The 16,523-nt window shown below is 40.8% G+C and overlaps 1 protein-coding gene and 1 long non-coding RNA gene across 3 annotated transcripts in view; one reads left to right on the top strand and one right to left on the bottom strand.

Moving 5' to 3' along the window:
• Positions 1-16,523, bottom strand: part of CIT (citron rho-interacting serine/threonine kinase) — a 141,098-nt gene that overhangs the window by 4,121 nt on the left and 120,454 nt on the right. For both annotated transcript variants that reach the window (XM_054219220.1, XM_054219219.1), the window contains 18 exons: positions 14,754-14,951; positions 14,074-14,267; positions 13,428-13,563; positions 12,907-13,011; positions 11,392-11,532; positions 11,111-11,218; positions 10,245-10,407; positions 9,835-9,999; positions 8,471-8,608; positions 8,017-8,197; positions 7,717-7,808; positions 7,316-7,420; positions 6,272-6,441; positions 5,215-5,295; positions 4,869-5,004; positions 3,462-3,601; positions 2,509-2,601; positions 99-207 (listed from right to left, as the gene is read on the bottom strand). In XM_054219220.1, the coding sequence (XP_054075195.1) occupies positions 99-207; positions 2,509-2,601; positions 3,462-3,601; positions 4,869-5,004; positions 5,215-5,295; positions 6,272-6,441; positions 7,316-7,420; positions 7,717-7,808; positions 8,017-8,197; positions 8,471-8,608; positions 9,835-9,999; positions 10,245-10,407; positions 11,111-11,218; positions 11,392-11,532; positions 12,907-13,011; positions 13,428-13,563; positions 14,074-14,267; positions 14,754-14,951 (2,455 nt within the window). The remainder of the gene's footprint in view (positions 1-98; positions 208-2,508; positions 2,602-3,461; positions 3,602-4,868; positions 5,005-5,214; positions 5,296-6,271; positions 6,442-7,315; positions 7,421-7,716; positions 7,809-8,016; positions 8,198-8,470; positions 8,609-9,834; positions 10,000-10,244; positions 10,408-11,110; positions 11,219-11,391; positions 11,533-12,906; positions 13,012-13,427; positions 13,564-14,073; positions 14,268-14,753; positions 14,952-16,523) is intronic.
• On the top strand, positions 203-8,074 carry LOC128916934 (uncharacterized). Its single transcript, XR_008469099.1, has 4 exons — positions 203-1,478; positions 2,106-2,226; positions 2,522-2,644; positions 7,763-8,074. It is a non-coding gene; the product is annotated as an uncharacterized LOC128916934 (long non-coding RNA).

Genomic DNA, 16,523 nt, shown 5'->3' with positions numbered 1-16,523 from the left:
TGCTCAGCACCGACTTTTTTTCCTAAGCTGCTTTAGAAAAGCCCCACCAGAAGAATCTGTGGAGCCACTTGATGCGTTTCTCAGGAAATGTCTCCTACCCTCCAGCGTATACTGCTTCATCTCGATTTCATAGAACTTGTTGGTTCCAATGATGATGCTGTAAGTGGTCAAATGGATGCAGCTGCAAGGCTCAGACGTTTCGATCTCCTGGAAAAGAGGAAAGTATGGACCAATATTAGTTCCCTATAACAGTTCACAGATTTTACTTATTGTTGAAGATTATATATTGCCACATTTATTTTTATAAAAGGGAGAGACGGCAACCTCAAAGTCACCAGCAGTCTCTCAAAAGCATACGGAAAAGCACTCTTGCTAGAAGAAAGAGTTTCATTTTGTTGGAAGTGATACTTGCTTGAATATAGCCTCGCGTGTCAGCAAGTCCAGCCGCTAACCCTAATACGAACCTCTTCCTTTTGGAAGAACACACTATTCTTGAAGATGCTCTTCTGCTCTGTAGCTCAGTTTTCTGGAGCAGCAGGGAGTGGCTCCCTCCTTACAGCAGGTCACAGCCATGCCAACGGCTGCGTGTCTGAACAGTGTCTGGAGATCATCTAAGACCAGGAATGAGCCGTTTTAAGGGCTGAATGACAGACTTGTCACTAGGAATTCTATCAGTCAAAACCCTCCCAGCTCCTGAATAGCTGTGCTGCAACGATCACTTCCTAGCCTGGAAGTCACCAGGAATCAGGACAGCTGCTAGAGAGACAGACAGACGATTCTAAGGCAACTGCAGCAGGATTGACCCCAGTCAAGTCCCAAACTCTCTATAACCCACGGAGCAAAACTCTTCTCCGTGGGCATGTCCATCACTGTGATTGCCCCAACAGAAACAATCAGCTCCCTAAAGCAGCTCTGCTGTTAACACCTAAGAAATTAGCTTGATGGCTCCTTAAGCAAAAGGAAGACCAATATACACAATCTTCCTTCCTTTGTACAGCGTAACACAGACTTGCTGTCCACCATGATCTGCATAGTGACGGAACAGCTGCAGGTTAGCCTGACACAACCCACAGATCCCCAGATCTTCTGAGGAGAAGATTCCTTGCATAATTCCTAGTTTATCTGGAAATTTAGTTGGCAGAACAGAAGAGCACATTCTGGGCTTGCTGCCATCTTGTTAGGATCTAAATTCAGTTGTCTGGATTAGTGAAAATAAGGAAAACCTGTCTTCTAAAACACGCCTTTGCACGTTTTGCATGTAGGCCCTTGTGGAGGCCCTTGGCTCTATAGCGGTGAGTGGCAGCACTAGCAGAGGACGGTGACGCTGCATCTTCAGTGTTTCCTGCCAGCTGCTGCTCCACCCTGAGCAAGAGTTGATATCAGCTACAATGCTTGTAGATGTTCCAGGTTTGCTGCCATCCACATTGTTTGTGCCAAGATCTTCTCCATCGAGTCTTTACTTCCAAGGAGGCCAGCAGGTGAGTCACTGTGCTGATTCTGCTCCCATACAGCAGCGCAAGTGTAGCACTTTGGGGATAAAAGCCTCAGTCAAGCTGTAAATTGAAATGGTGCCTTCAAAGTAACCTGCAGAAACTCCCAGGGATATGCAGTTTGACCTGAAGATCCCTTACCTTGTGAACTGGAGAGGACATGAGTTTCTGGGTACCAGCCCATTTTAAGGCGGGCAGTGTTTAACCTCTGTTCTGAGGAGAGAACCCCAAGATGTTGGGTTTTTCTGGATGCGTATGAGCATATAAAATTTATTCATGACAGTTCATTGGACTTGTCTTCAAGAGGAACAGGGGTTAGATGCTCGAGTATTATCTGCTTGCAGTTGGCTGTGTGAAGAAGAGCTGCCGTAGGTCTGCTTTTCGTACCCCATTCCCACGCATGGCAGAAATAAGCAACACTTGTACCAGTACCGCGGGGTGCCGGTGTTGCAGGTAGACAGGGTGACATACAGAGGAGGGGGGTACATGGCCATGGGCTACACGGCCACCTACGTCTTACTGGCCAGAAGAACGTACACGTGTATCAGGGTACGTGTGGGAAACGGCTGCCTATCCTGTGATGGAATGATACCAAATACCCCTTGATTTTCACAGGTACAGATACCCATTCCTTCCTTAACTGCACAGGAGGGACAAGTCATTTCCTATGGATTTCTCTAAAGACAACAGAGGTGAGGGAACACTGCTGGATAATTAAGAAGAAAGCTTTTTTTGGGTAAGTAAGTGAGGTTATGATTAAAGCTTATACCGAGATATTGAGTCCGGTATCTCAAAAAATCACCATTGTGTCCTGCATCTCTCCAAATCTGTCAACTCTTATTAAAGGAAATTGCGGCCTACTCCAATTTTAGTCCATGCACGTTGCAATTTGTTATCATTTTACCTGACAAAAAATGTTCCTTCTGCACGCAAAAAGGTTTAAGATGTTTGCTCCAAAGCGAAGTCTTGGTGCAATGTTTGAATTACCTGAACTACTGAAGGGAGTGACCAAGCTTACCTTTCTGATACAGAACTTGCTCAAGCTCTCGTTGTATCGCAGAACAACCACTTTGTTGGGCATGGCGGCACAGATACAAAGACCATTCTCAACCTGTAAGGAAGATTACAAGCATAGTTCAGGATGGTAATACAGGGTAAGTTCTAATGCTGAGTGTGTGAAACGGATCTGAGAACCTCTTGCCACAAAAAGAACTTTGCAGAGACAAGCAAGTACATTTTTAATAGCGTAGTTATTGTGAATTAGTGAAATAGTGAAAAGCTGCTTCACATTCTCAAAAAAGAATGTGAATTTGAATTGCTTCTGATTCCTTTTATACTTGAAAGAAGTTAATAAAAAATTAGAAGATTTTCCACAGAAAAATGTTTCATTAAAAGGGATAAGAAGGTTAGGTCTAAACTTGAACCCCCGAAACTGTTATCTTAACCGTCACTTCGAAATGAGTGATGCTCGGTTTGTTATCAAAGTAGTCCGTAGAAGTAATTGTTAATGAGAATTTTTGCTGTGGATAAATGTTCTAGACTAAGACTGGGAATTAATGTAAATATCAAGAGTTATCAAGTGACGCAAACACCTAAGTAAATTTGCTAGCCTGGAAATTGTTACATGACATTCAAGAACAAACAGTGGATGGAATTCACTAATTATAAATCTCAAAATGGAAGTCAGCTGTGAGGAGGCTGTGCCATCCTGCATTTCTTCTTATGTAGCAGTTCAGGCCACACGATCATGTCAACCTGACTGCATTTATTCATACTAGTAGTAGATCCTCCATACTGTCCCCAGCTCAGCCTCTCTTCAGCCCCTATACTCTTCTTATTTGAACAAAAAGATACAAACGAAGAATACAGGCGTTGGATTTGTTGCCAGTGAAATAAAGATGCTGATTTCATTAATATTAAGCTCAGCGCAGTCTAAAGGGTGGTCTGGGGCCCGAGGGAGCTGTATCCCACCTTGCCAGCAGCAAACAGGTGACATCCTTTGACAGTCTCAAAGACATTTGGTGAGACATCGGGCTGGGCTGGGAGGTGAGACTGGGCTAGAGATTGCTTCACTTTCTTTACATCAACAAGGCACAGGGCCCTTTCTTCTCCTGGAAACAAAAACGGTTACATTTCGTGAAGGGAAAACTCCCTATTCTCTACAAAAGTCCGTTCTGTTACCTAAGCAGCAGCTTATCATTACCGGCTGTTACTGTGGTAACAGTCACAAGGTACCATGTAGAATTCATTCCATATTATTGCTATTAAAAGTGAAACAGAAAACTTACAAAAACCCAACCACACAACAGGCAGTAAATCCACTGGGAGAACAGCCATTTTCTCTGTGGATTATTAGTGTTGCCAAGGTCTACTAGATCATAACAACTGTGGCCTCGTTAGGACACTATTCAAAATTAGGCAGGAGGTTTTCTTTTACCCTTCAGAACTTCTTAAAGTACAAGGTGCTTTAGCCTCTCTGTGCCAACAGAACCAGCAACAGATTTCCAAGAAGCGCCCTAATAAATTGCATTATAGACCAAGCCCAACTCCTCTCAGAAGTCTGGGGACACAGTAACGTAGCCTTCTCCTACTTTTGTGTGAGATTTTCTTTTTCCAATTGTTTTTTTCTCCACTGCCACAATAAAGCATGGACAGGTTAAATCTTTACAAGGGAAAAAACGCAGAACAAACAGAACAAGAGAGAGAATTTGTTTTTCATTCCCTACAAATGTCATATAGACACTTGATAATTTGGGCTTTCAGATGAAGATACGCCCTAATGTTCAACATGCCTACATCAGTGTAGGAAGGATTATCTCTGGAAAACCACAGATGGAGAGATTAAAGCTAGTGTTCCTTTCATAAGGAATCTTAAACAAACCATAAAAGAAGTCCCAATTTTGTTCCATGGATTAGTGTTTAGAGGAAGAGACATTAAGAGTTGTTTGCCTTAAGCCACAGTGATCACATCATGGTCCTCAAATGGTTAACCACGTTAAAAAGAAAAGTTATGTAGTGATTAGGAAGAGATATGCTCACTGATCAGCTCAACACTTTTTATATTGACCTTAAAATGACAACTAACCCCTGCGCTGGAAATGTTTTGTCTGTGGTTCCTCCATCCCTCCCTCAGCTTTGGAAACTGAGAAATCACTTTCTCGTGAAGGTTTAACCGAACCTTCCTTCACATGTTCATTTACAAGAAAACCTCAGACAACCCTGTGTTAACCACAGTAATTGATTCCTGACAATATACTGATAAAAAAAAAGAAAAAAAGCCTGTAACGAATCTCCAGGAAAGCGTGGCCCTTTGGCACCGCAGTACAGAGCAATCACCACGTATTTACTGCAGGACAAATGGCAACACGTAGCCCCTACCTGCTATCATGAGTAGCTTCTCCAGGTCCTTGATGAGGTGAATTTGGAAGACAGCACCCATTCCTGGGATGTGCGTTAAGGAATTCTTCAGTACATTCAGGGCATAGAGACCTTCTTCTGCACCCACCAGTACGACCTACAGTGACAACAGGAAAAAAAGAACAATAGGACTGCATGAGGAGAACAAGGAACGCTCCAAGAGCGAACTTGGATGATACTGTTTACGAGAAAAGAGGAAAAACAAACCAACAAACAAGTCTATAATTACACGTGTTGCTGTTTAGGTACCATTTCCATGACTGGAATACCCGATACTCAGAGAGGCCCAACTGAACATTGTCATTACCTGGTCACTGAAGGGCATTGTGCAATTTATATCCAAACGGTCTTCACCCTCTAGCTTCAGCAGGGAATTTCCAAGCAATTTCTGCAAATGACAAAAAGATACATTTTTTTTTTGTTGAGCTAATCTTTATCTCTTTCTCTATTAGTATTTTAACAATGTACGGTCATCATTTGAGACAGGCAAAACACTTGGCACAGATTTCTTTTTCTCAGAAAGCTAAAAGTTGCAAGGATACCTCCTACAAAAGAATTAGTAAACTTTCATCTACCTGAAACACAGTCAGGCAAACTGATCAGAATTAACCTAAACTCAGATAGAATCTATTGTTGTCCCTATCCCTTCCCTTTCCCCCATCTCCTGCAATGCAGCAGTGAAATTTTCCTAGGGGAAGGATTAAAAAAACCCATCCAAACGTTGGTGGGAGCGTGTATTTTTCTTAGAGACAAAGGAATGCTAGCACAAGAAAAGAGACATTTCATGCTAGTTAGATATTCCCTACCTCCAAAGCTAACATTTTATCAGAAAATAGAGAGTTATCAGTGCAACAATGATGAAAAAGGCTATCCAAAACAAAACCGACTCAATTTGCCCTCTTATTCTTACCAGGACTAAAATTTAAACTAAAAAACACACCCCACCCCACGAAACTAAAAACCCTGACTCCGTAAGAATGGAGTAAGAGGGAGCTTTTTGCTTGTTTCTTTCTTTCAAGGTTTGCTCATTCCATTCAATCCAACATTCAATCCAAATCGCATTATGCGATTGGATTTCAACCATGTCCTAACTGCTTTTTCTTCCTTTCCTGTTTGCTGAAATTACAGAGATATAATTTTGGGATGTTCTTACTATACGCCCCGAGTCTGAAGAAGGGTATTGTAACATGAAGCATCAGTCTCACAATGAATTAGCTTCCTAGTACTCATATTGTGCATCATAAGGCAGAAGTAATAACTTACCTTCAAGTTAAACCTCAGGATGTCAAATACTGAAAAATTATTTTTCAAAACTCTGCTCCCTCCCAGAATATTTTATTATTAAATGAAACTTTTATACTCACAGCATCAGCCTCAGCTTTTTCTCTGGAAACTCTCCCACCTGCCACTATTGATTCCAGTGCTGTGACCCAGCGCTGTTTGTCAGGGAAGCTGGGTGCTAACAGGTAGAGTGTTCTACCAGGCCAGCAAGTGGTGTGTGGATGAGACTCCAATTTTAGGATATATGGCACATCTGAGATGTTATATAGATAGAATAAGACTTAGATTAGTTTTTGGAATATTGTCAGCGGACTTAAAATCAACACCTTTCAGCCTCATTGGAGAGAAGTTGTACTTCTGATGTGTTACCATAGAAACTTATACATAGGTTTCTCCTTTACAGGTCCTGCACAGGCTAGCTACTTAAAGCTAAATATTGCCTGGACGTATGCAATCCATACAAACAATGCTGTCTCTACTAAATAAAAATCATTTCTTGCCTTTTATTCAAAAGAGGAAGAAATACCATTGTGAAAAAAAAGTACAAAAACAGCCACTTGACTAAAGTTTTCCCTGTACTGTTCAGGAAAAACCTGTAAAAATTGGTTATGGAAACCTTTGTTTTTAACAAGCTGTATCCTTTAATGTTAAAGTCAAGACATACATAATCTTTTCATCAGTTCTATGCAATACATACAAATCAAAACATCAACATTTTTTCATAATAAGAGACTGTATACACCCCACAGTATTTCTAAGTTAGACTTTCTGGTTAGAGCACAATGGTGGCATGAATTATGACACTTCACACGTGATAGCGAGCATTGAGAGAAGAAATCTAAATAAACCGAGTGCTTTTAAGTATGTTACAAAACTCTTAAAATTTACTTCCATTTGGCTTGATTACGATATTATTCACAGTTCAACTACCATGACAGAGGCAACGGCCCACGTGTGACTAAACCTAGATGACTGACCTATTCACCTAATTCAAATAGAGGTAACCTCCAAATTACACAGTTACAGAATAAAAGTTAAAGGGAGAAAATTTTGCTCAGCTAAACAGAATGCCAAGCGATGGCAAGCCAGATGAAATCCGTTTGACCTCATCTACATAAGATTCTCACCTGTCTTTGCTGTATTGGTAAGTTCAGTAGCTCCTACAGCTCCATGAACAGTTACGTCACCGTCAGGAAGGCAGAGCTCAAATTCCTCCAGAGGCCTCTGTCCAGCTGCAGGGAGAAGGGGGGGGACAGATGAAGAAAGAACGAACAAGTAATTAGCAAGATAATAGTTGTGATAGCAAAATGAAGTGGATACAGACTGGACGTTTCACAGCTGGATTATTATGACATACCAGCCAATAAAACCGTTAAGGGTCTAGAAAAACAACAGTGTTGCCTCATTACAGAAGATGTAGCTAAATTACATGTGGCCACAGCAAGCGGTAACAATCTTTAAGCCTCTCAACTCACCAAACAATATCTGAAGATTAAAAAAAGTGTTGTTCTTAGAAATGCTAAGTTACCTTCTCTTGCTTCTGCATCATAAATGAGCACTTTCGTTCCTTCCAGGACAATATACTTCCTGTCCCAGCCCTGTTGCCCACGTTTATTATTCCTGAAGAAAAAAAGCACAAAGCCATGTTGGATTTTCTGCTTGGATTGTGAATAAAACAAGCATGCAACTCTCAGAATGACAAATTTCAGTGCTAATAAGTAATTGTAATGGGTATGTACCAATTATCACATTGTAAGAGCCAGGATAATATAAGGAACTGCTCCAAATGTTTCAGCACCTGATACGGCACCAAGATTCATGTTTGTACCTCGGCACTTTCATCCATCCTTCAAGACGCAGACTGCTGCTTGGCTCCTTCAGCTGCAGCCCGGGAGAATTCAGCTTATCCCGGCAGAATGCTTCAGAGAAGTGCGTGGCATATTCTGTTGGCAGTCCACAAGTAGCTGGCAAGCAAGTTGAGCATTTTGGGTGACACATCACCTGGCACTCTGACAAAAGGACAGAGAAAAACTTCTGTTACATGACAAAAAAAATCATGACACAGCTGCCTCAACTTCCAAGCACAGACCCCAGCTTTTACAAGAATCTCCTTCTACTCTAAACCATCAGATGTTTTCTAATGTAGAATGTTTGCACCAAATAGTTTCGAAGTCTTCATACTTCCTCTTTTCTTCAGCTTTCACTGAAAATCTCCTCTAGACGGCTGATGCTTTTTCATCTACCGTCCAGTGCCACTTTGTTTACGCACACACTCTTCTTACCCAGACATTTAGATGCTTGCCGTCCAAAGTGCACAGTATCCAGACACACCGCACATTTTGTTGCTCTCATATTTAGCCCCACATTAAAACGATGTGGGATATTATGATGCATTCGCTCTTTCAGGCGTCGGCTGTACTCTGGAAGTGACAAAATTTATTATCAGGATGAAAACTGTGATAGAGATGAAAATTATAGTGGGTTTTGGCATTTAAGGCCAAGGTAATAAAAAGTGCCTATATATCTCTATCAAAGCCCTGCTGAACGTAGACAGCATTTTCCTTCGCAATCTGCAAATCTTAAGCTACATTACCACCTCAGTAATTACCTTATACAGATGCACAGAATGTGCCACTTGAGAACAGACTGGAGAACTGAAATGGCTAATGTTTGGTGTCGCAAGATTATGTCAATCAAACCATCTAAATTTCAAGTCTGCACTCAGCTCCCATTCTTACAACGTGCTAAACTCATCTCTCCATTCTGCTTATAGCTAACAAACCCTTCAACACCTCCAATGTTGTAATCAATACACAGCAGGCCTTCCTCGTACAGCCTTCGTGCTAACCATCAGTGCCAGCATATCTTAAAGCATACCTAAAATCCCTGCTAGTGGATTTATACTGAACACAGTTTATCCTTCAAGGCATGCTCTTCTACTGATGAATGCGTCCTCCTTCCCGTGCCAACGTTACCCATCCTTATAGCACCCTCTGCCACCCCAGCACCTATCTGCGATGGCTGGACCTGTTTGTGGGTTCTGGCTTTTTCCAGCTAAAGATTTGAGTTCAGAGTCTCTGGGTTCAGCACTCGCTCTGCAATGCTGGTTAACTAAGAATAAATGAGCAAAGCCCTCAATCCTTTAATTTTTTCTGATGATTCTCTCCCCTCCATTCTCAAGGACATGGAAAGGTATCCCCTTTTTCTAGTTAACAGGATACCAATGTCATCTTTGACCCGGTATCTTCCTTTTATGCCTAATTGAAATTTTTTCCCTTTACCAAAAGTCTCGATAGAATCCTTCTGCTTAGCAGAACAAATCTGCAGTTTACACAAGTAAAAAATGTTAACTGCTAAGGGAACAGCCATAAATCCATTTGATCAATGCAGAGAGTAATACAGAAAAACATACTCCTTTGAAAAAAACATGCTTTCAAAACAATTCATGCTAATAATTACTTTTTATGGCTGAAGTTTTCAGAAATAAATTATATAACCCAAATAGAGAATTTTAAACCAAAAACGAAAGCAAGATTTATCATCTGATATTCCTATCATGACAAAAATCTGGTTTTGAAATTTAAAAAAAAAGAGATAGCATTGAAATAGTAGACTGAAAAAAAAGAAAAGATCACCAGGAACCTACCCTCTGGTGTGGAAGATTCCTTCCTGCGACTGGAGGGTGGCGCGAGCAAACTGATCGGAGTAGGCTGATGCTCTGGTGAGCGGACTATGGCAGACATGATGATCTGCTGCCTGGCTGTGGCTGGAGTAGATGGATGAGGGTGGTCTGATATTTTCCGATGAGCAGCTATAGACAAGATAAATGCCACTCATTAACATAACCAATATGAAGCACTACTTCAGAGCAGTGGTTCTGTGTAACCGTTCAGTGGTGACAACCCGCAGAAAAAAGTGTAGCCTTACTGCATCTTCACAGCAGTAGATAAGAATTAAACAACAGATGTTATTGCTATAGTGGCACACAATTAAAGCACGTTTTCAGACCAAAAACGTGCGCCTCCTTCCAGATTCACCTTTTCTGTTAACCCCTACCTTCTTCACGAGCAGATCTGAGTTCAATGCGTGTTTTCTGTAGAGCCTCCTCCAGCTCAGCAGAACGAGCCTTCTCCTTCTCCAGTGCCACTTTCAGCTCATTGTATTGCAGGGGAACCTGTGTGGGTAAAGAAGGGTCCTCTTTCCGCCGACTAAACAGGCCCTAGCAACAGAAACACACAGACAACTCCTAACTCCTAGTAAGAGATGGCTTAAACTAGGCAAAGTGAAACTAGCTAGTGGCAGTCCGGCCAGAGGGCCTAATGGTAATTCTGATATGCGTAAGGATGGATTTTTAGTGCACGTTGGCACTGGAGAGAAAATGTTGAGATATGGATTAATTTAAAGAGGGACGTACGTTACCTGTTAGTACTCACACCTTGAGTTTCCGAAAGCATCTAAACAGAGGATCTCAAAATACGTCGTTAAAATTAAATTACTAAATTCAAAATGACAGAACGTCTTATGACAAAGATGTGACAAGTCACATCGCCTGACTAATCAATCCTATGCTGTAACTACAAGGCAACCACTCTAGATACACAATATGCTCATACACACATACATACTTACCATTAAAATAAAAAACAAAACAGCATGGTTAAAATTCTGTATTCCTACAGCCTCACTGAGGTGTAGCTACTGGGTTGTAACCTAAGTATTGCAAGAATAACAAAATACTGAAAAAGCCACAAAGAACACATTCTGCCTAGTAAAGTTTGTGTTCAGCAACTCAGAATGCTCTTAAATGAGGACGCATTTGTGTTACACAAAGAAAGATAAAACAGAGTATTATGAATACACAGCACGTAACTAATCACAAAACCGTCATTGCATTCCATGCCTCTCAAACCTTATTCACCCACCTTTTTCTTTTTCGCTGGTTGGTCCATCTTTGCCTGCAGGAAATCAATGAGTTTGGTTTGCTGAGAAATAGTGCCCTCCATTTTCACTTTTTCATGGGAATAGAGGACCTGTGAACCACACACACATACAAGAAATTTCATCTTAACAGAATAAACAAACAGATAACTCAATAGCAGAACAGAGCTAAAAAACAGTATAAGGAAAGCGTCACACAGAAATGGTAGATCACATCCTAAAGGATGGGGAGACAGAGTCCTGCTCACTGTTTTCTCACCCTCACCTGAATGTTTTCCAGCTGATATTCCAGGTCACTTCTTTCGGTCTTCAGAAGATCTGCTCGATCTAGAGCCTCTTGCAGACCTTGAGTGAGGCGGAAGATGTGATTCTTTTGCAGATCCATTTGCTGCTGCAGCTTTGCCTGCTGTTAAGAGGATAACACAGGCCAATGTTTTGCTTTTGTTGATTGCTTGTTTTTAAATAAAAGGCATTCAATGTTACCATTCCTTGTAAAATTAGCGTCACTGCAGAACTTAAAAGTAAACAGACAATTCTTTAATAGCTGAAACATTACAATGCTCTAAAAGTTTTCCTCCCCTGCAGAATGCATTATGAACTACACAGGCATTTCTATGCAGTGTATTTACATTAATTTGTAGCAACATCATTTCTTTCAACTGCATGTTCAAGTTATTTGGTTAATAAGACTGCACATACACGAAGAATCTCTTGATGCCATTTTCTCAAGCTCTCTATACAATCACCAGAAACCATCTCAGCACTTTGTAATAATAAAAAAAAAATTTTCCTATAAACCAGTATAAACTTCTTCCTCTATAGTGATATAAGATAAGGAAACTTATGTCCAACTATTTACGTCTGTGTCTCCAACTAACAACAGAAAAGGGCACATGATAAACTGCTCCTAATTCTTTCAGGTTTATACTTCCTTGATGAGAAAGTCCGAGTATGAAAACCATTAACGCTCGTATGTTATGAAACAAGAGTCAGAAACCTTTTACTGTGATGCATACTGGAGTCTCCAACTCAGGGAAAACTTGTCAGTAACCCAAGTACACCAAAAGGCTCTAACTGCCCTGTCTACTTGCCTGTAACCACCCTTCCCTTGAAATCCTCCTCTGCAACCGCTTCCCCCACTACCCAGCTCTGGCTGCCTGCATTCAGTGTCTCACTGATATGGTGAAGGTGTGCAGCCTTGGATCAGACTCCTGTGAACCAAGCTAAGTTATGAAAAAAGAGCTGTGAGAAGCCTCACCTGTGGCCTGCACTCATGAACCCTCAGCGTATTGGCTCCAGAGCCAATATTAAGCTATATTCCTTGCTCTTGGTCTGGTCTGAGCTATGTTTTGAGAACACTGTGCCTGGGCACAGACCTTGTCTTGCAGACCTGACCCAGGATATGCCTCATCACTCCAGGCTTCTGTAATGATCACTGGGCCACTAGCTGAACCTGCTTACCTTCACCAAACCTGCTCTGTTGTTCTTGGTCAGCTACTGTGGGACTGTGCCCACCGGCTGCAAGGTCCCTGTCCTTGCCTGACTTGCTGTCACCCTTGGCTCGCAGCTCACCTTCCCTTGAGGAGCAGTTCACTTTTACTGCTCCATGCCACGGCCGCACACTTTGCAAAGTTTTAAGTAAAAACAACCCCCCCAACTTTATTAATGTCTCTAGTTATATAGGAGAAGGGTGGATGTGTAACACTGCTAATCGCACAACTTCCCCCTCTCAAGATGTGGAACCTTCTTCTGAAGTTATAAAATGAATTTCCAAGGTTACCTCCTCCAGAAGCCTCTGCTTGAGCTCCCTTTCTGTTTCAAGCTTCTGTTGTAAACTGCGTGCGTTCATCTCCAACATAGCATGCTTCTTCTCCAGGTCATTGAGCTAGGCAGGTGGGATAGGTGGTCAGAATTAACATAGAACACCAATAAATGCACCGTTCCACAATCTTAAAATCCAACTTCACCAAGCACACACTAAAGAAAAATGACATTTTTCCTTTACTTACTGTAAGGGAGAAAACCAACCAAACAACATTGCCATTGCACAAATGCAGATATCAAGTTACTGAAGGACTTTATTGTACACTCCAGACATCATAGGCTGCTTTCAGCTTTAGTCTTTTCCAAAAGGAAGTTCGAGGTCTTTAGCTTGAAGATAAAATTCTGTTCTATGACCTCCAGTCTTTTTAATTTGCTCTAACATCTTGAAAAAGCTGCTAAAGATCGCATTTCTACAAGTAATACCTCTAGAAAAGTATCTTGTCTAATTATGAAAGTCTAGGGTTGAAAGTTGCTTACCTTATCAGAAAGGCTCTCGGCTTTGAGTTTTTGTTCCTTCAGTGCTTGCTGGAGGGCCAGAATCTCTGCCTTGTGTTCTTTGACAGCCAGTTCTACCACCTGGCGAGATTCAGTAATACGCTGATCTGCTCTCACTCTGTATTAAAATGGAAAATAACGTTACCTAACTCCTTCCTGGGCTTGACCTCTTCCTAGCGTGCAATGGCATCAATAACTCTTTTCAGGGGTTTGCCTCAAATTCAAGATGTTACTTTATACAGCCAGACTGTTTGCTGCAACACTTTGATATTACATAAACCTCTCCCTGCCCCTGCTAGAACTGCAGCCTGAAAATGTCAAGACCCCACAGGAACAGTTGGGAGCAAAGACTATTTTTTCATATAATAAAGTAAAAGATAATAAATCGAGACATTTTATAAGTTACAATGATAAATACCACTCCCCATGAATCGCTCACTTGCAAAGCAACAAAAGGAACAATATCACTGGTGAATGACTATTAACTAATAAACCATTTTTAGAACTACCTCACAAGAATTTATATTTAGTTCCAACTCCCATATCCTCTTCTAAATATAATTTTTGTACTAGCTTCTATAGAGAATTTTCATAAAAGTTAATAAAAGGAGGAGGAGGGGGGAGAGACCTGCTCTGTTTCTCAGTATCCAGCATCCTCTGCAGCTCTCTAACTCGGCATTCAAACTGGGACTTCTCATCCCCTAGAACACTTCTCCATGCTTCCCACTGCCGCTCTTTCTCCAGGAGTTCATCATTCAGAGCCTCCAAGTCCATTACTTGCTCTTCCAGCATTGTACATGTTGTCTTCAAGGCCTCCATAGTCTAAAAATAAATCCTTCTATCAATTCTCACATCCCACATCAAGCGTGCACTTTAAGCTTCAGCCTTACCATTTAAATTACAGTACATGCAAATTGGCAGCAAACATAAGCTGGTAAATCGCAACCCATTTATTTCAAGGCTTCCATACATTCACTTGTGACTGCCGTTAATGTCAGATCTATCTCATTATGAAAATTTTGAAATTTCCAGGGTCACAAAATTAAAATGAATAATTCTAAGTTACAATATCTTCAGAGTGCAAAATTTCTAAATAAAATTGCATAAAAACACAATGGGAAATGCCAAAAATTTCCATACACTCAACTGCTCTGGGAAGGAAGGCTTAAACAATAAATGGTTTTAAGCCATTGCCCCTGGAACCATATTCATTCCTCATAGGTTTCCAGATTTAAAAGAATTTTTTGCCTTTCAGATAATTAGCTAGCCATCACGAAGAGCCTGTGATCCAGACTTAAAAAGCCATACTTGTTTCTGACTGGTAAGCTGCATTTCTCTCTCGGTGATCTCCCGACGGAGATGGTCAACTTCACTTCGCAACTGGACAACCTCATCATTGGCCCCTGAGGCCTCATCAAGTTGTTTGGACAGGAAGAAATTCTGATTGTTCAGTTCTGCATTGTCTTCGGTGAGCTGGTTCAGCTGCTCCTCCAAATCCGTAATCACCTAGACAGAAAAATAAATTAAATTACATGTCAATGAGTACAGTTTTTTGAAAAAGCGTTCTCCTCTCACAGAACCATTTATTGCCAAGCAAGGAGACAATGTGGCTTTTTTTTTTCTTTTTCAAATTTAAACAAAACCAATATGGTAATGGTAAATTTTATGCACATGTGCACTTTGATGAGGAATACCATTTTGTTTCTTACAGAAACTAGCTTGATTTTTTTTTTCTATTTGGTTTGGAGTATAAATATGCTGCAATGTGATTTATTACTTGAGAGAGAACTGTCACATCCAAAGCCCTGGATTGGGAGTCAGGAGTTCTGGCTGTATTCTCAGATCTGCTGATGACTTACAGCGTGCCTTTACCAAAGCACTTTACCTTTTTTTGCCTCAATTTTCCCTTAAGTGAAACGAGGCGAATACCTCTCAGAGGGGCTTTCAAAGCGTGATGTTTAAGAAAACTGAACAAGAGGTGCAATACAGGCAGTACAATCTGATTAATCTGCCTAGCAATTGTTTATATTGCTATATGTAACACTGCATGTAACCAGGAAAAGCAGAAAAATTTTAAGAAATATATTCTATCAAAGTAACAGCATTACAGATGGCAGCTCGGGATATACGAAGACAGAAAAAAGTGCGGCAGCACAACAGACTAACAGAAAATCAGTGAAAAGCAAAATCGCCACAAGGACAACAGCCTTGCCTTTAATGAAGTCAAAGCGTCCATTTGTCTAATCAGAACAGCATTATACTATATGCTTTAAACCACATTCCCCTTCAATCTGAAGAAAAAGATGAACAAGGGTATACCATTTTCACAGTCCCATTTGGCTTTTATGAATGAAAGGCCACAAACACTGGATGGATGAAAACCTGTACCTCCTCCTGACTCAAAAACAACATCATCACAACAGATGAGAAAGAAACCTCAGTATAATCTTGAAATCAGCTTAATAAAAAGAATTTCAGAAATTAGAAAGTTCTATACAATTCATATTCAACTATTACAAACGTGTTCTAGAGGCATTTTTGCCTAGATGTCAAAGAAAAATGAGTAAGATATTTCATTAAATGGGAAAAATTAAAGTCCCAAACCACAGTTGGCCACATTCAAATTTAAACGTTCCAATTTCCTACACAAGCCAAGGACTTAAATATCTAAAGCAGCAGAACACAGAGCATACATCTCTTCTCAGCTATCTGGAAAGATGACAACCATTTCTTTTTGAAGACTCTGTAACGCATACATTGGCAGCCTTTTACCATGCCTCTCCTAGATCTAAATTAACAGTATTTGATTTTTAAACTGTCAGCAGAAAAAGTCCAACTGACATTTCTCCCTGCTGGGTGAAAGGGAGTTCCTGCTGCCCATATGTTTAGGCTCAAATCAAAATGATTCATGCTCTATAATGCAACATTTCTGATGAAAATCTGATTGTGTGATTGTTTCTCAGGCACTCTCACTGCCCTATTCAAAATACATTTTATTCTGTATTGTATGTGTCAAGTTTTCAAAGACCACGGACTGTATCATACGGATGTGTTAGTGTCTATATTGCTGTAGGGATA

The sequence above is a fragment of the Rissa tridactyla genome, chromosome 13 (genome assembly GCF_028500815.1).
Source record: "Rissa tridactyla isolate bRisTri1 chromosome 13, bRisTri1.patW.cur.20221130, whole genome shotgun sequence".
NCBI lineage: Eukaryota > Metazoa > Chordata > Aves > Charadriiformes > Laridae > Rissa > Rissa tridactyla.
The sequence above is the reverse complement of the archived record's forward strand: the minus strand, read 5'-3'. Positions and strand labels throughout refer to the sequence as shown.